General features: G+C 38.3%; 1 protein-coding gene across 1 annotated transcript in view; it reads left to right on the top strand.

The window, feature by feature from the left end:
- The window catches only part of kdrl (kinase insert domain receptor like), a 206,698-nt gene that overhangs the window by 111,175 nt on the left and 69,762 nt on the right, over positions 1-25,761 (top strand). Inside the window, exons 12-13 of the mRNA XM_060832503.1 lie at positions 14,685-14,793; positions 23,817-24,125. Of these exons, the coding sequence (XP_060688486.1) occupies positions 14,685-14,793; positions 23,817-24,125 (418 nt within the window). The remainder of the gene's footprint in view (positions 1-14,684; positions 14,794-23,816; positions 24,126-25,761) is intronic.

The raw sequence follows: 25,761 nt of genomic DNA, 5'->3' as shown, positions 1-25,761 counted from the left end.
AGATAAACTTTCCATCCATCAATTCCAAAACCATTCTAAATTAATTGAAAATAGATCTCAAGTGCCAGTGTTAAAACCTTCTTTGATCTGAAACAAGATAACTTGATTTCAAAAACTGCATACTTCAGCCTTTGAAAGCAGACTGATACCATTTCTGACTGTAAACTCTTCTTGTATCTAATTCGATTAACTTGTTATGAAGACACTTCATATTTAATACTTTTTGTGCACTTGAGATTGAAAAACTGCAGGGATGCCAGGATTGCATTTCAAAAGACATTGGAAGCTATTTTTAAAAATGAGGTAATTACAAACAAATGAATAAGGAGCAGGAGTAGGCCACTCAGCCCCCTGAGACTGCTTCCCCATTTAATACTATCATGGCTGAACTGATCATAATCGTAGGTCCATATCCAGCCTACTCCTGATAATCTTTCACCCTATTGCTTACCTTAAAGATATTCAGAGTCTCTGCTTCCATGGCCCTTTCTGGAAGTGGGTCCTAAAGATGTACAATATTTAGAGAAAACAATTTGCTCTTCTCTTTTAAATGACTAGCTCCTAGGTTTTAAACATTGACTCTTAGTTCTAAATTCTTCCATAAGAAGAAATGTCCTCTCCACATCTATCAATTTTCTTGAAAACCACAGATTTCCAGATAATTCCTGGGCTTGTGTATGAGGGAACACCTGACTGTGTTATGATCGGGTTTTATGACTATCGTGAATGAACAGTTTTTATAGGCTTGGAGTTTATGTTTGGATTTTTCAGCTTGGGTCTTCAGTTTCTGAATAACCTTCACACTGAAATCAGGATGGTATCTGATTATTTTTCCGGAGGTGCAATTGAAAATGTTTCTTCATAAAGCATTTCCTGAGCAAGCTGCACCGAAACTGCAGAGACAACCACACGTGATGAGTGACTCAACCACATATGCCAAAATGACCAGATTTACAGACTTAGGAAGACCTTTTTCATTCATTCTGGATGTAGGTTTCACCACTTAATGCACATCCCTAATTGCCCTTGAGAAAATGGTGGCAATCCAGCTTCTTGAACTGCTGAGTCCACTTAGTTAGATAAACACATTAACTGTTAGGGAGAGCGTTTCAGGGTGTTGATCCAGTGACAGAGAAAGAATGGCAAAATATTTCCACATCTGGGTAGTGAGTGCCTTGAAGAAAATGTGCACATGGTGGTATTGCATGTACATGCTGACCTTGTCCACATGTGTGGCGGTGGTCATAGGTTTGGAAGATGTTACCTAAGGAGCCTTGGTAATTTTCTGCAATATATCTTGTAGATAGTATACACTGCTGCTATAGTGCGTAACTGATTGAAAGAGTGGATGTTTATGGGTGTGGTGCCAATCAGATTGTCAGATAGTGTCAAGCTTCTTGAATTCTGCTAGAGGTGCACTAAGTCAGGGAAGTGGAGAGTATTGAATTGTACTCTTGACGTATGCTTGGCAGGTGGTGAATAGACTTTGGTGAAGCAGCAGATGAGTTACTCTTTGCAAGATTCCTAGCCACTGACTTGCTTTTCTAGCTACTGTATTTGTACAGCTAGTTCAGTTAAGTTTCTGATCAAAGACAGCCTCCAGGTCATTGGTAATGGGGAATTCAATGTCACTGAATGTCAAATAGTGATGGTTCGATTCTTTACTTGTTGAACATGGTCAATACTTGGCTCTTGTATTATGAATGGTACTGAACATTGTGCAATCATCAGTGAACATCTCCGTCCTGATTTATGATAGAGAAAAAATCATTGATAAAGTGCTAAAAATGGTTGGATTAAGGACACTGCCCTAAGGAACTCCTGCAGAGATGTTCTGGAACCAAGATGCAAGATGTCCAACTACCACAACTATTTTCATTTGTTTTCAGTATGTTTGCAACAGTGGACTCCTATTGACTGGTTTTATTCTTAACCGCTTTGATGCTACACTTGCTCAAATTTTGACTTAATGTCAAGGGCAGGCACCCTCACCTCATTACTGGAGTTCAGCGCTTCTGTCTGTATTTGAAGTAAGGCTGTCACAAGATCAGGAGCTATCTGGCTTTGGCAAAACCCATACTAAGCAGCAACAAGCGGGTTACTGTGAAGAGATTGCTGCTGTCGATTGCCCTTTCCATCATTTTTTTGATGGCCAAGGCTAGAATGGTGGGTTGCATTTGTCCTGCTTTCTGTGTGTTAGACAACTCTGGTCAATCTATCACATTGTCTGGTAATCGCCAGTGTTGTTGTAGCTGTACTGGACAACTTGACCAGGGGCACAGCAAGTTTTGATGCATAGGTCTTCAGTCTTATTGCTGAAATATTTCAGGGCCAGTATCCGGTGCCTCCAGCCTTTCTTGATACCATGAGGAGTGAATTAAATTGGCTAAAGACTGACATCTTTCATGTAGGGCAAGGAAACTTCCTACTGATTACAACATTGCACTATTCCCCCAACCCTTCACACCTCCTCATTCTTCAGCTAATGAATCTATAATCTTCCCCGTTTGACATGATTTGCAGGAAGCAGAAACGGTAATGTGCGCAGAATGTAGTCTGAACTTCAATGTCCATCACCAAGTGTGGCTTGGCAGTACCACGACTGACCAAGTTAGTTGAGGCTAAAACGAAGAGGCCGCGATGGATCATCCACTTGGACACCTGGCTGAAGATTGTTGTAACTGCTTCAACATTATATTTTGCACTGATGTGCTGCGCTCACCCATCATTGCAGTTTGGGATATTTGTAAAGCCTCTTCCTCTTATGAGAATTCGCAACTGGATGCAGCAAGACCACAATGCTTAGATCTGATCTACTGTTTGTGAAATAGCATAATTTTTTCCTTCATTTGCTGGTGATGCTGTTTATCATGCAAGTAGTCCAGTGTTGCAGCTAAACAGGTTGAAACTTCACTTTTAGTTCTGCCTGATGCTGCTCCTGATATACCCCTCTGCATTTGTTATTGACCCAGGGCTGATCACCTGACTTGATGGCAATGGTGGAGCTGGAATGTGAGGTTGTAGATTGTATTTGAGTACAATTCAGTTGCTGATGGCCCATACCACCTCCTGGACACCCAGTTTTGCTAGATCAGTTCAAAATCTATCCCATTCACCAAGCCACATAATATAAAGGCATCCCTAATGTGAAGATGGGAATTTTATCTTCACAAGGAATGTGCAGTGGTCACTCTTACCAAGTTTGTCATGGACAGATGCATCTGTGACAGGTAGATTGATGAGGATGAGGTTAAGTATGGTTTTCCCTCTTGTTGGTTCCCTCACCCTCTGCTGCAGATTCAGCCTAGCAACTCTATTCTCACTGTTCATATTGGTAAATATTTTCAACAGATTTTACCTGGCTTCCTTTCTTTCTATTTCTTCCTCTCATGGTTTCTTTCTTTTCTAGTTTTCCTTCCATCAGGGAGATAGTCTGAAGGGCTGCAAATACCTTCCCACTCCCAGCACAATCATGGTTTCATAAAACACGAAAGTCTGAGGCAGAATTTCTTTTAAAAATGGACCTGGATTTTCCCCATTGGGAGTGGGGGTAGTGATGGTGATTTGGCAAAATCTTCCTCCTGCCACCCAGCCTGCTATGACCCTAGACTCTTTCCCTCCAGTAGCAAGGTGAAAACTATTGTTTCTCGATCAGAAAGATATAGCATGACGTATATTGCACATCAGAACAGAAGGCGTCACTTAAAAAAATTATAAATGATAAACTTTCCAGTGAACAGATTGGACCATTTTACAGATTATTTCACAGGCAGCAAGTGAACCTCCAGTCAAACAAATTCCACTTACTCAACTCAATTTCACTTCTCTCTATAAAAAAATAAATTATACACCCAGCTTTCTTGTTTTTGGCATGTCTTTCTTTCCAACTATTTCTAATTATAAATATCGCCCTTTTACTTTTTATCTTTCAGCTCCATCTTTCAGATTTAACTGACAGTCTCATGTTTAAAGCAGAACTGTCCATATGTCCTTTGTTCTCTTCTCATGATCTTAGCCGGGCGAAGACCTGCAATGCTAATTTTTTTGTCAGTAATTCATTCATAGGCCTGTCAATAAAGCCAATTAACTCTTTTCTCATTTTTTTAAAATTCAGAACTTATCTCCTAATGTTTTAACATGAATGAAGGTCATCTTGTTACTGGGTTGCAAATAAGATAATTGACCCTCAGTATTTGTATGAAATGATACTCCTAAATAGGTCATCTTGCTTTTCCTTTATTTGCTCATCTTATTTGAGAATCATTTGCTAGGCCAGCATTTATTGCCCATCACTAATTTCCCTGGAGAATGTACTGGTGAGTCACATTTGTGAACAATTGAAGTCCTTAGATATCACAGTTCTAAATGGCTTGATACACTGAGTGGAGCTAACCACTTCATTTAACAGTGTGGGTCTACAATTACATGTAGGCCACATAAGTATGGCATATTTACTTTCCTAATGTGAACCAGATATGATTTGGAGATGCTGGTGTTGGACTGGGGTGTACAAAGTTAAAAATCACACAACACCAGGTTATAGTCCAACAGTTTTAATTGGAAGCACTAGCTTTCGGAGCACCGCTCCATCATCAGGTGGCTGTGGAGGTCACAATTGTAAGGCACAGAATTTATAGCAAAAGTTTACAGTGTGATGTAACTGAAATTATACATTGAAAAATACCTTGATTGTCTGTTGAGTCTTTCAGCTGTTAGAATACCATGATAGTTTCACTTCTTTCATGTGTAAATCACAAATCTTTTTTAAAAGTTACATTCTCAGGTTAACTATACAATTGGTGTTAGCCAGACAATATGTTGAAGGTGTTAGCACCCTGTGTTCTTTGCCTGTGTCATAATGTTTAGACTGATTCTAATCTAAAAAGTGAGATAACAGAGTCTTGCATGAATTCATGCAGTTTTTGAGCAAAGTACAATGTAACTCTGCAAGTACAAATTCACCCCACAAATGTGTGTATGTGAATGTAGAGAGTCTTATGTCTATGAAGTGGTGTGTGTGTGTGTGTGTGTGTGTGTATAGTGCAATGGTGGTCACCTGTAGTGTGACATGAACCCAAGGTCCCAGTTGAGGCCCTTCCAGGCAAGGATACCCTGAGGCATGTATATTAGGGAAACTGAGCAAAGGCTACAGCAACGGATGAATGGGCACCGCACAACAATCAACAGACAGGAGTGTTCCATCCCAGTTGGGGAACACTTCAGCGGTTCAGGACATTCGACCTCGGACCTTCGGGTGACCATCCTCCAAGGCAGACTTCGGGACAAGCAGCAGCGAAAAATGGCCGAGCAGAGGCTGATAGCTAAGTTCCATACGCAAAGGGAGGGCCTCAACGGGACCTTGGGTTCATGTCACACTACAGGTGACCACCATTGCACTATACACACACACACACACACACACACACACACACACACACACACTCCTATATACACACATGCACATTAACACACGTGTACACAGACACGCACACACACACACTCCCACACTCACACATGCATCCTCTCACAGACTTAGACCACTCTACACTCACACACACATATAAACTCTCTCTCACAGACACTCACAACCCCCCACCCCAGACACGCACGCACACACGTATACACACACACACACACACACACTCCTACAGACATACACACACATACACATACACACACACAGAGGCATTCCTGTACACACGCATACACACGGACACACGTATACACAGATGCACACAGACACCCACAAACACACATATATACTCTCTCTCACATTCACAACTACCCAGCCCAGACAGACAGATAAACAGACACACACACACAGACACAAAGACCCACATGCACATATATACATATACATTTGTGGGGTGAATTTGTACTTGCAGAGTTACATTGTACTTTGCTCAAAAACTGCATGTATTCATGTAAGACTCTGTTATCTCACTTTTTAGATTAGAATCAGTCTAAACATTATGACACAGGCAAAGAACACAGGGGGCTAACACCTTCAACATATTGTCTGGCTAACACCAATTGTATAGTTAACCTGAGAATGTAACTTCTAAAAAAAGTTTTGTGATTTACACATGAAAGAAGTGAAACCATCATGGCATTGTAACAGATGAAAGACTTAACAGACAATCAAGGTATTTTTCAATGTATAATTTCAGTTACGTCACACTGTAAATTTTTGTTATAAATTCTGTGCCTTACAATTGTGTCCTCCACAATCATCTAATGAAGGAGCGGCGCTCTGAAAGCTAGTGTGCTTCCAATTATACCTGTTGGACTCTCATCTGGTGTTGTGTGATTTTTAACTGTAAACCAGATATGTTTTTACAACAATTGTCAGTGAATATGCCATCTCCTTTAAATTCCAAAATTGTTTTAAGATTCAAATTTCAACATTTGCCATGGTCAATTCAAACTCATGTCCCCAGATCATTAGTCTGGGCTTTCTAGATTGCCAGTCCAGTGATATTACCAATACACCACTCCAAATTGAAGAATTTCAATACCTATAACTTGAATGTTTTGAATTCCATGTTAATTTACATATCTTTAAAATATAGCGAACAATCCAAAATCAAAACTTCTGAAAGATTGACTCAACAGGTACGATTGTATTAGTTATCTCAAAATGTCACCGAAATATTTTGAATAACTCCAGGAACATTTGTAAGCCATTAATTATGTTGCATAAGGAAGGAAACACAGAGATTTATATGTGAAACATGTGGTTTGCACAGTTGGTGAGTCACATTTATGTAGTTTCTTTGGTCCTTTGAGATACTATATAAATCAATATCACATATTGCACAAAATGCACAGCAGGTTTAAAGATAAAGATGGATTAATGTTTGTGTGGAAATATATGCCAATTCTGGCATCTCATGCCAAACATTTTTTGTTGAGTGTGATTGAAATGTATACTTCAAGAATATTATTTGAGTCAATATTTACCTTTTCTCTTTTAATCAAATTCCATCATCAACTCATAGCCTAGAACACTTAAATGCCATACTACCAGCCTTAGCATTCTGACCCCAGTTTTTGATTGATTCACAGCTTCTGCAATCAATACTGTACACAATCTGTGTGTAAAACCATTTGAAAGAGTAAATTAAACTAGGATTTAGTTTCTACTTTGGACATAAATGGCAAAGTAGCCACAAATTTAAAAAGCAATTGCACTCATTTGACAAAAGTTTTGTTGTGTTGACTTTTATTTCAAACATTTTCGCATATCAGATTGGAAAATCAGCATAATCGTTCAACATTTTAAAACCTCGGTTCTTAAAAAAATGTATTTTGCTTAAAGAAAATCCTTGACAGCTTAAAAAGTTAAGGTAATGTGGTGCTATTTGATTAACACAGCTAAAGTGTTTTAATTACCAAATAGTGAATATTTAATCACAAAGTCAATCCAGAACCAGGGGACACAGTCTAAGGATATGGGATAGGCTGTTCAGGACAGAAATGAGAAGGAATTTATTCACTCACGCAGGGGTGAGTCTGTGGAATTCTCTGCCACAGAAAGCAGTTGAATATTTTTAAGAAGGAGTTAAATATGTTTCTTGGAGCTAAAGAAATCAAAGGGAATAAGGAGAAAGTGGGACTAGGGTACTGACTTGGATGATCAGCCTTGATCACATTGAATGGTAGAGTCGGTCTGAAGAGCCAAATATCCTCCTGCTCTTATTTTCTCTGTTTCTACTTCACCCGCTGTTAAACTCGCATTTACTGAAAATGACTTAAAAGGTAATCAGAATCATTTGCTCATTATAATGTTGTCCATCTCTAAGTAAACAAAAGTAATTCAAATGCTTTTAAAATGGTCTGAGCATTGTCCTTGTGCCCAGCTTAAACATTTGGGGCTCTTGAAGCTCTGCAGTGCAATTAGCAGAATCTCCAAATAGTGATTCATTCATCTTGGGGCTATGGCCAATCTTGTCCGTGAGGATGGCTTTCAGCACAACATTTTTAAAGTTAAGTGAAAGACCCAATAACTCAATGGGCACTCTGCATGATATGCACTTAAATTCAGTGTTCTCTCTGTGAGAGCTTCACACAGTACAAGCGTATTACACTGGAAGAACCGGTTTAGCAGAGTGGAAACTCTGCCCTATTAACATTAGACAGATGAATTTTAGCTGTGCAAGGTGCCTGCATGATTTACCTCTATGTGTTCTATAACATTCTGATAGAGAATTTAGGAAAGATTGTCAGTAAAAAGAATGATCCTTTCCTTACCTCTAAACTTCAAATTCTCTCAATCTCAAATATTCTTATAAATATCACTGTGGTAATGTGAATTTTCCTATCTGTTCCTCTTACATTTTAAATGCATCGTATTTGCATTCCCCCTTCCTTCCAACATCACATTTTTGAAATTAAGATTCATTGAGTTATCCAATATTCTAAATCATTTTCTTCTCGGAAATTCAAGGTTAACAAACTCCATCCAAACTGCGTATCAACTAATCATATAAGTCAACTGGATATGGGCAGGATGAATTTTAATGCCAGTGTTTGTTTGTCCACATTTTTGGAATGAAAGAAATGTCACATCCATCTCCAATCCATTGATGGGCTGGTTCCTATTCTCTGGAATGAAAGGCCACAGTGGGTGAATTTCCAATGATACCATTAAGTCATAGACATGTACAGCACGAAAACGGACTTTTCAGTCCAACTCGTCCATGCTGACTAGATATCCTAAATTAATTTTGTCTCATTTGCCAGCATTTGGCCCATTTTCCTCTAAACTCTTCCTATTCATGTAACCACTCAGATATCTTTTAAATATTGTAATTATACCAGCCTCCACCACTTCCTCTGGCAGTTCATTCCATATACGCACCACTTTCTGTGTGAAAAGTTGCCCCTTAGGTCCCTTTTATATCTTTCCCCTCTTGCCTTAGAATTATGCCTGGGGAGAAAAATGTTGGCAACTCACCCTATCCAAGCCCTTCATGATTTTATAAACCTTTATAAGATGACTCTTCAACCTCCACCACTCCAGGGAAAGTAGCCCAGCCTATTCAGTCTCTCCCTGAGGCTCAAATTCTCCTATCCTGGCAAATTCCTTGTAAATTTGTTCTGCATCATTTCAAGTTTAACATCTTTCCTATAGCAGGGAGACCAGAACTGAACACAATATTCCAAAAGTGGCTTAACCAATGTCCTGTATAGCCACAACATGACATCCCAACTCCTGTACTCAATGCACTGACCAATAAAGGCAAGTGTACTGAACACCTTCTTCAATATCCTACCTATCTGTAATTCCAACTTCAAGGAACTATGAACCTGCTCCCCAAGGTCTCTTTGTTCAGCAACTCTCCCCAGAACCCTACCATGAGGCACCTTGGAGAGAACAAAAATTCCCACAATAGAATTCTGAGGTGTTTTTAAAGAAGATTAATTCATTTAGCCAAGTCACTGAGACAAGGATATAAAACAATTTTGAAACCATTTACAAACTGGTTTTAATAACTGAGCTCCAATCGCCCTATGTCACTATGACTCGAAGATCTTTCTCTCATGACTGTTTGTGAAACTGTTATTCATCCTCTGTTCAGAAATTTCTGTCACACACACAAGTTTACAGGTACCTTTTAATGATAGTATGCATTTTATTGTGAATTTTTTGCAAACATTAAGCAATCATACTGATAAAGAAATTGAATACAATTGGAGTATTTTTTTCCTTGAAGATTGATGGTGTTATGGAACAATAGTGATCTCATTATAAACCAAGAACAGAGGAGTTCACATCAGAAAATTACTTGATAGTTGAGGATGGACTAAACTGATTATTTTCCAAAGACATGACGGTACTTAGTTTCTGACTTCAGTGCAGAGAGCCATTTAATTATTAGTTGTAAAAGGCAGCCTGTGCAAGCCAGCAAAAAGAACTTTGTCTCTTGATACTTAAACTAAGCCCAAATTAAACTGGTTCTTGCCATTTACACTAAGCACTTTTTGTGGGTCAGCACCTAATATAAGATCAGTCTGCAGTGCCTGCAAGCAGTTCTATTTAATATGGGACACAGTTTTCTACAAAAGGTAGAAAGTGAGGGCAAAAGACTTTCAGTCACTTGACTTTAAGAAATTGATCAAAGCATGTTTTGTATACCTTTGTCGAATCTGCAGAACTTTTGCTGTTAGTCACCAGAAATAATTGCATTTTAAGAATGCCAGAACATAAGAAATAGCAACAGGAGTAGGCTATTCAGACCCTCAAACCTACCCTGACATCCTAATAAGACTTTGGCTGATTTGTACAGTTTCAGCTCCAGTTTCATGCCAACACCTCATAACCCTCACCTCCTTGATAATTCTAAAATCCACCTATCTCTTCTTTGAATACATTCAGTGATCTAATTTCCAGAATTCTCTGGGGTACAAAATTCCAGACATTCACTTTTCTTTGAGAGAAAAAAGTTGCTTCATACTCCAGATTTAAATAATGCCTCTTATTTTGTAACTGTGTCCCCTAGTTTGATATTCCCTAACTAGTGGAAATATCTTCAAAATCCACCCTGTCAACCTTCTTCAGAATCTTGTACGTTTCAATAAGATCACCCCTCACATTCTCCTAAATCGTTATGAACATAGAACCAATCTGTTTAGCTATTCTTGATTAATCAAGCCTTTCTTTCTGGAAATCAGCTTCATAACTTTCTTTTCAGCTGCTTCCAAGGCCAGTAAATCCTTTTCAAATACAGGGACCAAAACTGTACACAGTACTCCAAGTGCAACCTCACCAACACTCTGTACAGTTATATCAAGAATTCTCTCTTTTTTTTTAAATCCAACCCCAACCCGTAAAGGTCAGAATTCCATTTTCCTTCTCAATTATTTACTGCATCTGCAGCTAACATTTTGTGTTTCCAGATTCCTCCGTGCTGTGTCTTTTTGGAATTAATCATCTGCCTTTGATTCTCCTTACCACAGTACATCACCTCATACTTTCCTATGTTAAACTCCATCTACCACGTTTTTGTCCCCTTATGTAACCTACCTACACCCGCTTGCAGATTTATTCTGTCATAACACCCACTTATTTTTTGAATCATCAAAAAATTTGGATACATTACACTCTGCCTCCTTCACCAAGCTATTAATATGGATCATAAATAATTACTGTCCTCAGATTGATCCTTGTATCATTCCAATTTCCCACCTGAAAAAGATCCATTAATCCTGACTGTGTGTCTTTTGTGTGTTAACTAATCCACAATCTATGTTAACGCATTATCCCAAATACTATGAATGATCTTGTGCAATAACCTCTTATATGGCATCTTATTGAACGAATTCTGCAAATCCAAGTACATATACTGACTCTCCTTTGTCAATTCTGCCTGTTATATCCTCAAAACACTCCATAAATTTGTCGAGCATGTGTTCCCCTTCTCAAAATCATGTTAGCTCTGTTTGGTTGTGTTAAGTATTTTTAAATGACCTGCTATTTCCTCTTTAATCATGGACTTTAGCATTTTAACTTAACCAACTTGTGTTGGTTTAAATATGATGCATTTAAGGTTGTCACACTGTTTATGTTTATCTTTATTCCACGTGCTCCACCATTGGTGGCTACGCCTTATGACCCGAAGTTTTGCAAGTGTCTCCCTAAGCCTTCCTGCTTTACCACAAATATCTCATAATAGAAGGCATGCTCTTAAAGAATTCTCTTTGGCAAAGAATTTCGGTTGTCAATCCTACAGGCGTCCTCATAGGATATTATGTCAACTTTATTTTAAAAATGTTCATGTTAAGGCCTTTGGTTGATGTTAATTAATGTTGAGGTTTTACTATCTTTAATGTGCTTTATTAATGGATGTTTTACAAAGTAATTACACCCTTTTTACTCAGTCCTTCTGTGGGGCATACTCCACTAAATTTGGCCAATCTATTTACTGACTTAAGCAAACTGTCTTTTAAAAGAATGAATCTAATAGCAGGTTACACACTTTGCATAATGATAACATTGCACAGATGGTGGGGTGTTTCTGTCTGCCTCAATGTTCAAAAGATCCTTGAAGGTATTCAAATTATCAGAATGAAGTACAACATTTCCTCTCTCCAGTTATTTCTTGTCCTCAATTTTGAATGCATTGACCCCTAGCTTGTTACACATGATGCATTTCTTGGCAGCCAAAAATGCCATTCTTCACATATGATCCTTGTCAATATGTCATTCTCACCATTGGTAACATGAGAATTTAGCCTGGTTTTGTTTCTGTCCACTATTCACACATATACTCAAGCAATTGGCATTAGATAGATGTCCTTTTTGTGCAGAAGGGAGGTGTTAGATGGGAATTGCCTCCTGTGCAATGATTGCCAAATTGTAGAATCATAGAAGCATACGCTACAGAAGGGACCCTTCTATCAAGTAGACAAAAACTACTCCAAACTTACGCTAGTCACACCTTGCAGGATTTGGCCCATATTCCTGAATGTTATGACATTTCAAGTGCTCATCCAAGGACTAGTTAAAGGTTAGTAGGCTTCCAATTGAACCACCCTCCCATGCAATGCACTCCCACCAACCTCTGGGTAAAACAAAAATCCTCAAATCACTTCTAACACTCCAGCTATTTGCTTTAAAGTTATGCCTGCTTGTTATTGACTCTTCACCTTGGGGTAGGGGGTAGCAGCTACTTCCTATCCACCCTCTCCACGCCCCTCATAATCTTATACACCTCAATAAGGGCCCCACTCAGCCCCACTGCACTAAACAACAACAACCAGAGCTTATCCAGCCTCTCTTCAGAGGTAAACAGCTCCACACCAGGCAACAGCTGGTGAATTTGCTCCACCCCTCTGCAGTCCAATCACATCCTTCTTATAGAGTGGTGACCAGAACTGCACATAGTGTACTAGCTGTGGCCAAACCAAAGTTTTGTACAGTTCCGACATAATCTCCCTGTTCTTTTCGTCGATGTGTCAAATAATAATTTTAAGTATCCTATGTGCCTTCTTAAATAATCTATTAATCTGCCTGACACCTTCATGCATCCCTCTGTTCCTCTGAACTTCCTAACATCCTGCCATTCACTGAGTAGAGTTATTCAATGTTATTTCTCCCAAAGTGCAACACTTCACAGTCATTAGGATTAGATTCCATCTGCCACTGATCTGCCCATCTGACCAATCTTTTCATATCTTCATAGAGTTAGAGTCATAGAGGCATACAGCAAAGAAAAAGGCCCTTTGAACCATTAATTCTACACCAGACAAAATAACACCAAACCATTCTAATCCCACTTCCAGCATTTGGCACAGAGCCATGTATACTGTGGCATTGCAGGAGTAACATCAAAATATTTCTTAAATATGATGAGGGTTTCTGCCTTTACCTCTCTTACAGGCAGTGAGTTCCAGATCCCCACCACCTTCCTGTAACGTAAGACCACCTCCTTCACTGTCAATCAGCTGACCAACTTTTATGCCATCCACAAACTTACTTATCATAAATCTACCATTTTATTTTTATTCATATCACAAACAATAAGAGAACAACACTAATCTGTATGCTACATCATAGGGCTGCTGTCAAGCAAACAGCCTTTCTCTACCACCTTCTGTCTACTATCAGCAAGCCAATTTTGGATCCAACTTGCCAAGTTACCTGGAATCCCAGGCACTTTTTACCTTCTTTATCTTCTACACACCTGGTCATCTAAAAAAAATCTAATTTGTAAAGTCTGAACTCCCTTTGACAAAGCTATGCTGACTGTCTCTGATCAAACCTTCAAATAGAGATTAATTCTTTCCTTCAGAATTTTCTCCAGTAGTACCCCACCACTGATGTAAGACTCACTGATCTGTAATTCTTTGGTTTATCTCTGCCACCCTTGATGAAAAGTAGAACCACATTAGCTGTCCTCTAAATCTCTGACACCTTCCCTGTGGCCAGAGAGGAATTGAAAATTTGGATCAGAAACACTATAATTTTCTCCCTCACGTCCCACAGCAACTTGGGATATAACTCATTCAGATCTGGGGATTTGTCTACTTTTAAGTCTGTCAAAACCGTCAATAACTATTCACTCACTATATAAAGCTACTCAAGAACTTCACATCTTGCTTCCCAAATTCTGTACTTGCATCCTCCTTCACCAGTGTGAAGACAGATGTGAAGTACTCATTTAATATCCTGTTAAAGTCCTCCAGCTTCACTTGCAGATTGGTCTCCAATAGACACTACTCTTTCCCTGGCTATCTTCTTTCCGCTGGATATATTTGTAGAATATTTTGGGATTCTCACTAATATTAACTCTCAGTGTTTTTTCATACCCCCTCTTTACACTCCTAACTGTTTTCTTAAGCCCCTCCCCCCTACCCCATGTTTCACACACCATTCAGATTCTGTTGATTTGTTCCCTTTGTATTTGTTAGAGGCTTCTCTTTTCCTTCTTATCTAGTCCTGAATATTCTTACACATCTAGGGTTCTCTGAGCTGGTTTCTGACTGCAAATCACCCTTTTCTCATACATCTACTTCCACTGAAATTTTAAAAGATCCCACAATAGTGCATCGACTTGGCAGGATCTCTGCCATCCAATTGTCTTCCATTAACATAAGACATGACATCAATTTTATTGACATTTTAAAGAGTGCATTTCCTGTATTCATCTAATGTGTGAAACCTCTTTCTGTTGTTTTAGACTGTAAGCACTCTAACTGTGGCTGAAGCCAAGGTGTCAGGGATTTACTACTGCATTGCTACAAATGATCATGGTGAAGACCACAGAAGAATTAACTTTTACATCACAGGTAAGGACTTATCCGTTATCCAAAAGCCTTGATTCAATTCAACCTTTTTGCCAGCTTGTTAATTTTGCCAGCTTGCCCTTTGCGCAGGGCAAAGAACTGCAGATGCTGAAAATCTGAAACAAAAACGGAAATTGCTGGAGAAACTCAGCAGGTCTGGCAGCATCTGTGGGAAGAAAGCAATGTTAACATTTCTAGTCCGGTAACTCTTCATCAGAACATTAATCAGTCATGACTTTCTTGCACTGTTGGCAATACACAAATGTTAGATAAAAAAGTTTTAAAATGAACAGATTACCTCTGAGACACAGGGCCAGAGTGAGTTGGAAATGTTGCAACTCACCAGATCTTTCAGAGTAAGAAAGGCCTGAATCACAAGATTATCACTTCTGGGGTAGTTCAGGATGAAGTCAAGCAAAATCTAGAAGTAGATGTTAGGAAGACATGAGGGAGGGGAGACAAGTTACATGGCCTTCCTCAATATTGTGCAAATTTGTATAGTTGTTTTATAAGATTTTAGACCATCAATTCCTCATCTCTCACATCCCCTCATCCCCCATGCACACATATTCCATGACTCTCACATTCTCCATGACAAATCAGTGCAAACTCATGCCCCTTTCTATGGCCCCATGCTAGCTCACCTAATATCTACCATGGTAAGATCTCAGGATTTATATAGATGAAAAAAAAATATATGTCCAAAAATCTAAACTACTCTGACTCACACACAGTTAGTGGTGGAATAAACTCCTATTCTTGAAAGCATAAAATATGCTCACAGGGCAATCACTTATAAGCAAACATCTCTTCAAACATCAACTCTTTTAACATCTTCTTTAAGCTGTTCATGTGAACAACTTAAAGAAGCTGTCCCTTTTGAAACCAGCCAGGCATTCACAATTAATAGGGAGATATTAATAAAAAATTGCAATAAAATTTCACAAAAAGATGTTCCACCAACTGGATTGTCAATCGAAGCAGTTCCACAGGGCTATTTTTTACATCCCTGGCAGCTTTTAGTTTGACAATTTAAAGAACACGAGTTTTGAAAACATTAGCTTAGGGAGATTAAACGGACTTTGTCCACCCATTTTGATTGTTTATGTCTACACAATCCTTTTGCAAATTCCACACTGCAGATTATGACCCTTACAACAGCAAAAAAGTGGATTCTATATTAACTTAACATGAAGCTGAAATGGTCCTGGTGAATTTGGGTTCCCTCCCATGTGATTCACACGTTGCCCACTCTTCTCTACTGACCAATGTTAGGAATGAGAGTTGCACATCCGGGCACTGCCAGAAATTGAATGTCCACAGAGCACTCACATTCCCATGAAAACCTGGTCCATAATTGTCTTGTCTCTGCTCCTGAAAGCCACATGACAAATTAACTGCTTCACACTGCTTCAATTAACTCTTTAGACTAAAAATTATTTTGTGATGCCTCTACAGTGGATATGCCTAACACAACCAGCAAGTTGGAAGAGAGCCAATGTTCTGCAGGCATGTATTGTGGCTTTACAAGCAGAAAGATCTGTCAGTTTAGAAAGCAACTAGGGCTTGAAAATATGTGGGAAATGTGAGAGATTTTCAGGAAACAGAGTAATTCTTGAAATTAGTTTAGCTCAATCAATCACTAAATCTGCCTGCTTCTTGGCTACATTGTGTTCTTATATAGATTTTCTGAAAATCACAAGATTTCCAGATAAATATGAATGAGGAAGTTCTTGCCAGCATACTTAATTAGAGATATTTTGCAATCCCCTCCCATGACAGCATTCATCTCTTCGATGTACCCTTGATATTTGCCTCTACCACTACCCTACAAAGTTCTTTCCTCGTTCTGATAGTCTTCAGCATTAAGTAAAACTTTGAAACAAGTGTTATGACTACTTTGACTAATTTTAACATGACTCCTGTTCTCCTACTTCCAAAATGTTAATGAATATTATACTTCTATACATCTTGCTACCTTGTGCCAATCATGTTTCCTTTCATGGATAAAAAGCCCAAGCCTCTCCATAATACAGACAACCTGTACCAGAGAACCAGCTGTGTTTTTACTAGCCAGTAGCTGCTTTGGAGAATATTCTCTCACCACCACTCCTCCGTGTTTCAAAGTGACTAATGTTTTCACTCATATGTTTACCAGCCTCAAGTATTTCAGATGGTCAGACTGATAGTCAGGTGGCCCTATTTGTAGTATGGTCCTTTGAAATGTTTCATTTTTGCTAGAAATAGAAAATATGGGAAGTATTAATTTTCTATTCCAATTTCTTTTTAGCACACATGCTTTTTGAACACTAATTGGGCCACACTTTTTTAAGCAACAATTGTTTTGGCTTGAATCCTAAGAAATGCATCACTAACGGGGTTGTTTAGGTGAAAGTATAACAAATACAGGCTTTTATGAGTACTCTGTTAATAAGGCACAACTGTTTGAAAGTTTAGCTTTATTCCAAAGTTTTGGAGCTATTTGCATGATTATCAGAAGGAATGTTGCAGGGGTCAGAGGTGCAATAGAATAGAGGAGCAATCTTGCCCCACCTGGCCCATAAGGAAAGTTCCAAAAAGCATCTCTCTCTCGCTGCAGGATTTCCCAAGACCTGCTCAGAACAGCCGGCAGCTGATAAATATAAATGAGGCTACCAACCGCACCATTTAAACATAGTGCATTATCCTGATGAAGTATGTAGCTTGCTAATATCAAAATAGCAGAAGGCGTATCAGAAGCAGACTGGGGGCAAATTCACTGATTAAAACATTTTTAACCATCTTTCAATCCTATTACAACCATTAAGCTTTGGGGTGCAGAGGTCAATGCACCTTTAATGCTCATTTATACACATTGTCCTCGCCACACTATTAAAACAGGAATTTCATCCTGGCTGCCCTGGTTGATGGAAGTAAGTTTTTGTTTGGTAGGTGCCCTTCCCATTCTCAAACATCCTGTGCACGCCTATGCCCCATATAAAGATTATTTATTGTTCTTATATTTAAAATAACAGTTAAAATGGTATTTTCAATTGAATCAAAACTGTCTTCAGACTTGTGGGATTTCCTATTATACAATTCTGTGATATAGTCCTTTACAGGCTTAAAGAGATTGACTTCTCTGCTGATGTGTTCCATTGTTATCCTGTTGGATACTGTTCAAAAATGTTACTTGCAAAGCAAGATAGTGACTGGCATTGTAGCTGAGAAATTCTACTTTCTGTTGCTGGTTCTAATTTTATTCTTCTATATGAGGAATTGCAGTATTTTTCCAAGGCAGCACTGTTAGGTATCTTAAGCTTCAGATCCTGATCAGACCTGAAAAGGACTACTCAACTGAATTAATGCTAATCTGCTTCCTTTGCATGAAAAATCCAAAGCAAGTAACCCCCTCACTTTCATCATTAAACTATTCAAGCCAGGAAGTTCCAGATTCAGCTCTTGAATTGTTTTAGATTAGCTGGACTGACTTGGGGAACAGCTGAGATGCTGAAAATTGTTCGTGAATCAAGAGATGGTGAAAGAGAAAAATAGGATTGAAAGGTCCCTTGACCCATCATAATCCAGTAACCAATTTTGGAAAATAACAGTCAAATGGATTAGGCATAATTGTCAGCATGATGAAGTAGCCTATTTTTGTTTAGTTTGGATGCTTTACTAACACCTTTAGAATCATAGCCTTAAAAAAGGCAACAACCTAAGGATTGAACATTGGCAAAGAAAAATAATATAAAAAAGATTTGTTTGCATTTAGCTTTTCTTTTCCTATTCTGAATTATCTCTACATAAACCAGGAAGTTAGATTTGAAGAAAATAATCAGAAAGAAACTGATAGAAGCCTATTTGTCCATCACAATCTGAGAGCTTCGAGGTTGTAATATAAATGTAAACACAATCCAAAGGCATGCCACAAAACCATAATTAATATTTTCCACATTAAGTAGACGCATGTGAAGATATGTCCTTAATTCCTATTTTGAGCAGCAAATCACATTGCCCCAAATATTACAGCTGACGAAAACAGCAAATGTTGCCCCTTCGTTCAACAAAAGGGGGAAACAAAAAAACACAGCATTATGAGAGCTTATGGTGAAGGGGATAATATATAAACAAGGGGATATTTGGTTTGGTAACAGGATGCAGGGAGTAGGGATAAAGGCCTTTCTCAGTTTGCCAAGGTGTTACTAACAGATCAGTGCTGGGGAGTCAACTATTCACTTTCTGGGACTGGAATGAATTTACTAAATGTATAGAAGTTGAATTTGCAATGACACCAGGGTAAGGAGAAAAATAGTCTTTCTGGAGGAGGTAAACAGTCTGCAATGAGATACAGAGTTAAATGACTGTGCAAAAATGTTGACAGCTGCTGTAAAATTTTGGAAAATATGAACTTATCAATATTAGCAGCAAAAATAGAGAAGCAGTATTTAAATCGAGACAGATTGCAGAACTCATTATATAGATGAATTTGGGTGCTCTGGTACCTAAATGATAAAAGGTTAGCAAGCAGATGAATCCTTGGGCCTATTTGTGAAAACATACAGAGATCAAAATACCTTTATTGCTTCACACAGAGCTTACTTCACTATTCAAATACACATTCTCCCTCCTTCTAGTTGATTCTTCTTTTTATAATTTTTGTTTTAATCCCAATGTTCAGACAAGTTATAAAACACCTATGAGCAGGAGAGATTTGCAATCAGGCCTTTTAACTCAGAGACAGGAACACTACAAGTACACCACAAGAGCCTTAACTATTTTTAATCCACTTGTTCAGAACAGGTAGGACTTTAATCTAGACCTAGGAGAAAGTGAGGACTGTAGATACTGGAGATCAGAGTTGAGAATGGGGTGCTGGAAAAGCGCAGCAGGTTGGGCAGCATGTGAGGAGCAGGAGAGTAAACGTTTCAGGCAAGAGCTCTTCATCATCCCTTCCTGATGAAGGCTCTTGGCCAAAACATCAATTCTCCTGCTCCTCAGATGCTGCCTGGTCTGCTGTGCTTTTCCAGCACCACACTCTCGACTTTAGTTCAGAGCTACTGGCCCTGGAGTAAGATCACTATCACTGCACCACAAGACCTTGTATTCTCTTTCTGGCATTTCAGATAAAATCCAAATTCCTATAGCAATGAAAGTGGAGATGATGAGGACTAAGTCTGAACTGTTTCTTAAAATCAATCTGTTCAGATGTGCCAAGACACATATCTGGAGCCGGTGAGAGTTGAACCCAAACTTTCTAGTCAAGTGGCACTAACACTACTACAATCATTATTAAATTGTATATCTCACCCCCATCTTGAAAACAGTAGAAGTCAATAAGATTACAAAGTGAGTATTTCTTTGTTTTCATCATCCATTATAACACAAGGCATGCCTCTTTGAAGCATCCAATTATTACTTTTGGAAAAGCACTTCTTTTTGGAAGAAAATTTGATAGCTGACAAGTTGCATTGACTCATTCAATATTTGAAATCTCATTTCTTTCCAACATCTCTTTTATACTCACCAGATCAATCCTCAGTCTCTTTTCTGTGACATTCTTCATCAAGTAGACATTGTTTCCCAGAGAACAATTACCACATTTCTTTTTCATGATTGCCCATGACTGTATATAGGAGTGCTTTAAAATACTTGAAGACATAGACAGACCTGTTGTTTTTTCCAGTGCAAGTGTCCAAGCACCTAAGCTGCTTTTAATTATTCCATTTATTTTGTTTTTTTTTATCCCCAAGCTAATGAACAACATTTGTCATTTAAAACAAAAACTGCTGGAGAAATATGACAGTTCTGGCAGCATCTATAGGGAGAAAAACAGAGCTAACATTTCAAAACCAGTGGCCCTTCATCAGACGAAATGACATTTGTCATCAAGTGCAGCAGGATTCATTATAGTTTTCATTTGTCATTTGTCATTCTTCCCACTAAAACTATAATAAATCCTGCTGTGCTTGAATAACCATCTGGAAGATCAGCTTCATGTCTGGAAGTAGAAATACTATCACTGTACCACAAACAACCCATGTTAGTTTTAATAGACAATTTCTGAACAACCTGTTCAGAGATTGTTAAGACACAATTCTGCAGTTGGCTCAGAGATGGCTGCATTATCACTGCATTATAACTGATTAATTTCCAACATGTTTTTGCATCATTCCCTTAACATCTAGTATGTGGTTAGAAAGGCAAATGAAATGGTGGCTTTTATTGCATGAGAGCAGAATATAAAAGGAGAGAAATTTTACTACAGTTGTATAGGACCTTAGTAAAACCACATCTGGAATTCTGGTCTTTTTATTTGAAATTTAATTTAATTTTACCAGAAACAGCTCAGAAAAGTTTCACTTGATTCATTTCTGGGGTGAAGAGTTTATCTGACAAAGAAAGGTGGAACAGGTTGACCCTGTATAGGTTGGAGCTTTGAAGAATGAACAGTGATGAGAAGAAGCTGAGGTAACTTGATTAGGTGGACAACGGGAGTATGTTTCCTATTTTTGGCAGAGACTAGAACTAGGGAACACAGTTTGAGAACAAGTGATCTCCTTTTCAAGATGGAAATGATAAAAAACTTTCAGAGTTGTTACACTGGAATTTTCATTCCAAATGCATTTTTTCAAGGCTGAGTTGGATAGATTTTTGACAGACAAGTATGGAGGGCAAACAGGCAAGTGGAGTTGAGACCACAACCAGATTAGCCAAGATCTTATAGACTGGCTGAGCAGATTTGAAGGGCTGAATGGCCTTCTCCTACTTCTAAGTCCTGTGCTTCTCTATGTACAAGTCGAACTATAATTTGATTTTTCCACAACAATGTTGACATTTGTTGGTGGTACTTTTGTTCTATGCAGTCTTACGGCACAATGGAGAGCATCGTTGCTTCCTGCTTCAGAGTAGGAAGCTATGGGTTTGAGTCTCATTCACAACTTATTGGGCAACATAGAGGCTCACTGGTTAGCACTTCTACCTCACAACACCAGAGACCTGGTTCAATTCCAGCCTTGGGTGACTGTGTGGAGTTTGCATGTTCTCTGCATGCAATTCTGCCGAGTACTCCTGTTTCCTCCCACAATCCAAAGATGTGGAGTCTAACTAGATAATAAATACAGGGTTACAGGGATAGGGTAGGGGGCTGTGTTTGGATGGAATGCTCTTTGAAGCATTGGTACAGACATGATGAGCTACATAGTCTCTTTATGCACTGTAGGGATTCTATGATTTGATGGCCAAGGAAGGTGCATTAGAAGTGCAGTCAAGCAAGTTGGTTACAACATAAGACAATGACAAGTTGTAAGAACAAGAGAAAAAATGTTGGAACTTTTATTATCACTCTTCATAGTTCCAAATTAATGCATGCACGTAAAAGTGTTCATTATCACAGCAACAGGATTTCCTGAGGAAACTGTAATACACCATTTTTGCTGTTATCTCAGTTCATTTACTCTCAGTTAATAAGAGCAGTAAAGAAACTCATAGCTAAGGTTAGTTTTTTCTGTTCATAACAGAAAACAGTTCTCGGATTTCTGCAGACACTTATTTGTTCCTGCATGGTTGCATAAAGAATGAAAACCTGTCTATCCTGCCCCACTAACAATGAAACCTCTTTGGCAGAATTTTACAGGTTTACTTGTGGGGGATTGAGTGGAGGGAGAGGCTTATAAAATTCCTTGAATGGTCATCCCACTACCTTCTGATCTTCCTACATGTCTCTATAATTTTATGGTCAGACTGGAGCAGGCTGAGTTGGCCAACCTGCCTATCCCTAATTAAAGCATTCAACACGACAATTAGAACTACTCCTGTTTCTTGCCCACCCTAAATTTTCAGGTGAATAGCAGATGTTCAATATGCCAAGAAACTACCCTCACTCAGACCTCAGGAGGGGTGGTGGAGAAGGGGTCACTCACATCAACAGCATTCTTCAACGTTAAATCAAATAATTTTTTAGAAACAGATCGGTGAAAGCTCTATGGTTGATGCAACTGAGATTAGCTTTCAATTCCAGGTCTCATTATTTGAATTTAAGCTCCATCAAGTGTCATAGTGGAATTTGAACCCATGTAATCAAAGTTTTGGCCTGGTCCTCTAAAATATTCATCCACGTGGTATGTAAGTGAAACCCTCAGTACCATAATCTCCACTATGGGTAGGGAAAGGAGGCAGATCACAAATTCAGACAGAATGGTAATTGAATACCTGTAGACACCAACCTAATCCACAAATGAACCCCTCCCAATTCCCTAGGAAATCTGAGTTGCTATGGCAACATCCCGTTTTACATGTATATTGTAGACCAAAACTATGGGTGGTGATAGTAGAGTTACCAAATCCTTTCCATCATATGGTTGACCAAAGATGTCTTTCAGTCTTACGACTGTCATATGTTGGAAGTATTGGCAAGTTAACCCTCAATTTTTTTCGATACATTATGAATGCATGTTCTTTGACCATCATGTTGTAAAATGGGAGTCAACTCAGCTTCTAGCTTAAAGGCTAGAAGCTTAATGAGCTACTAACCATTGTGTATTAACCTTAGAATTCAAATGTAAATGTTTAGTGCACAAATCTTTTCCAAAGAAGTTAGTTTTCAATATTAGCGGTTCAAATTCAGTTCAATTTGTCAAAAAGTAATTCGGCATCCTGACTGTAAACCTGCATTGAATTAGTAATTGTAAGTGATAAACATTTTGTAATCACTAAGAATTAGGCTCTAAGGGGACTCCTTAAATTATTTGGATGAAATGGCTGAGTTTTGTTTAATGAAGTTGACACGCTTGTATTACTAGAGGGTTACTGGTGACATAGCATTGTCTCTGTCCTTGCTACTGATAATTATTCTTTGGAAGATAAGTGAAATATTGCATTTGAATTATCAACTGATAACAAAGTCAAATCTGCTTTATTAGTTTGTTCCTCATACTGTGTTGGTGAAGCATTCTCTCTTGTTAAGAATCACTGAAAATATTTTACAGAAATGCCTATAGGATTCAATGTGTCAGTTTTGTTTACTGCTTTTGTCTGTTTTCGATTAGATCAGCCAGATGACTTGCACCTCAAAGCAAATGCCAATGAATCTCGAACTGAGGGAGATGACCTAAACCTCACCTGTCTTGTTCGAAATTTCTTAATGCATGAACCTGCATGGTATTACCAGTCCTCACCGAATTTATCAGAAGTTAAACTGAATCAATACACTCAGAAAGTTCATGGAAACTACTCCAAAACATTATTTCTCAGTATGAAAAATGTGACTGAAAACAACACCGGAATTTACAAATGCAAAACAATGAACAACGCTTCCAAAAAGCAGTACGAGAAACACACTATGGTCTCCATAAAGCGTGAGTCTCTTAAAACATCTTTACAATTTTAGTTATTTAGAGGTCCCAGTTATGAACATTTCAAATCTGACCCATCAGCTTAGCTGCTTACTAAATCACTTTAGTATTTGTACTGTACTGTACCATTCTTGACATTTACCTGATTGATTCCAGGTCTGTCTTGAGTTAGCTGATCTCCATGAGTCAAAGGTCAAGAACCCATCATTTACATGAGTTCCTCTGGATAAGGGGCATAGAAATTTTTATAGTTCCTGAACAGGATTGTTCCTTTGAGAAGAGTTTGAGTAGGTGGGCCTGTACTCAGTGAAGTTTGGAAGAATGAGAGAAAACCTTATTGAAACATATAAGACTCTCAAGGGACTTGAGAGTCTAGGACCAGAGGCAGGAAGTCATTTATATAAGACAGAGATATGGAGGAATTTCTTCTTTCAGAGGATAGTCAAACTGTCATATTCTTTACCAAATAAATGCAAAAGCAAAACTGTTGAGTGCATTCTTGTGTCAAAATATTAAATGGTCTCATATTGGCCATCCTTATTACATTTCAGCTTCACACCAAAAGAACAAAAGGAAAAAAGGAGTAGGGTATTCAGCTCCTGTGCTGTTCAATAGGATTATAGATAATATTAATGTTTTAAATTGAAATTCAATTACAATAAAAATTTTTGTTAAGCCATTAGTAATTTTCCATTTGTAATAAGTACAGAATAGATTGAGGGTAGTGTAGTGTAGTTTTGAGCTCACGATGTAGAACTGTCCAAATAATAATGTAAATCAAAATGTTATCATATAAAGCGTAGAAATCTAAATTTGGTTTAGTAAAAGCTGGTATTATTAAGAACTAACGATAATGCTGTTCAATTGTTATAACAGCCTGCCCCTGCTTTCCAATAGAATAGTTTAGCACAGGATCAAGCCTCAGTATATTATTTCCTTACTCACGCTTTCCTGGACCTAACACTGACCCTTTTGGTACCACACTAATAATAGCTTGCCTTCCTGATCTGTTTATTGCTACTTTCTGTTTTCTGGCTATTAAGCAATATTGAGTCTATATTAATATACTTTCCCCCAGTACAATGCCCTCAAAATGTGTTGGAACTTAGCAAAGACCATTCTGAATAGCCAAATATTCCACATCCACCAGTTCTCCTTTGTCCATGTTACAAATAACACCTCCAACAAGTTTGACAAATATAATTTCCCTTTCATAAATTCTACTTGACACTACCTACTTTTGCCAGTTGTCATTGGTAAATAGATTCTAACATTTTCTCTAGAGCAGAGGTCAAGTTAACAAACCTGTAGTTCTCCATTCTTTCTTGTCCTCCCTTCTTAAATAGTGAACTTATATTTTTGACCTCACAGTTAGCAGGAACATTTCCGGCATCTGTAGAAATTTGAAGGATAACCATCCACGCATCCAATATCTCTATTGCTATTTCCTTCAACAATCAAGTATGCAGTTCATCTGATCCAGGGGATATAGCAATCTTCAATCCAGCCATTATTTTTCTACTACTGCCTCTGTACTAAAACTAATACCATTTAGCACTTTAATTACCCTTGATCTCTTAGTATTTCAGAGAGATTTTCTATACTAACATGCACAAAGCCAAGCACAAAGTAATTATTT

This window comes from Hemiscyllium ocellatum, chromosome 11, assembly GCF_020745735.1.
Source record: "Hemiscyllium ocellatum isolate sHemOce1 chromosome 11, sHemOce1.pat.X.cur, whole genome shotgun sequence".
Classification (NCBI taxonomy): Eukaryota; Metazoa; Chordata; class Chondrichthyes; order Orectolobiformes; family Hemiscylliidae; genus Hemiscyllium; species Hemiscyllium ocellatum.
Note: the sequence above shows the minus strand (reverse complement) of the source record. Positions and strands in the feature narration are given on the sequence as shown.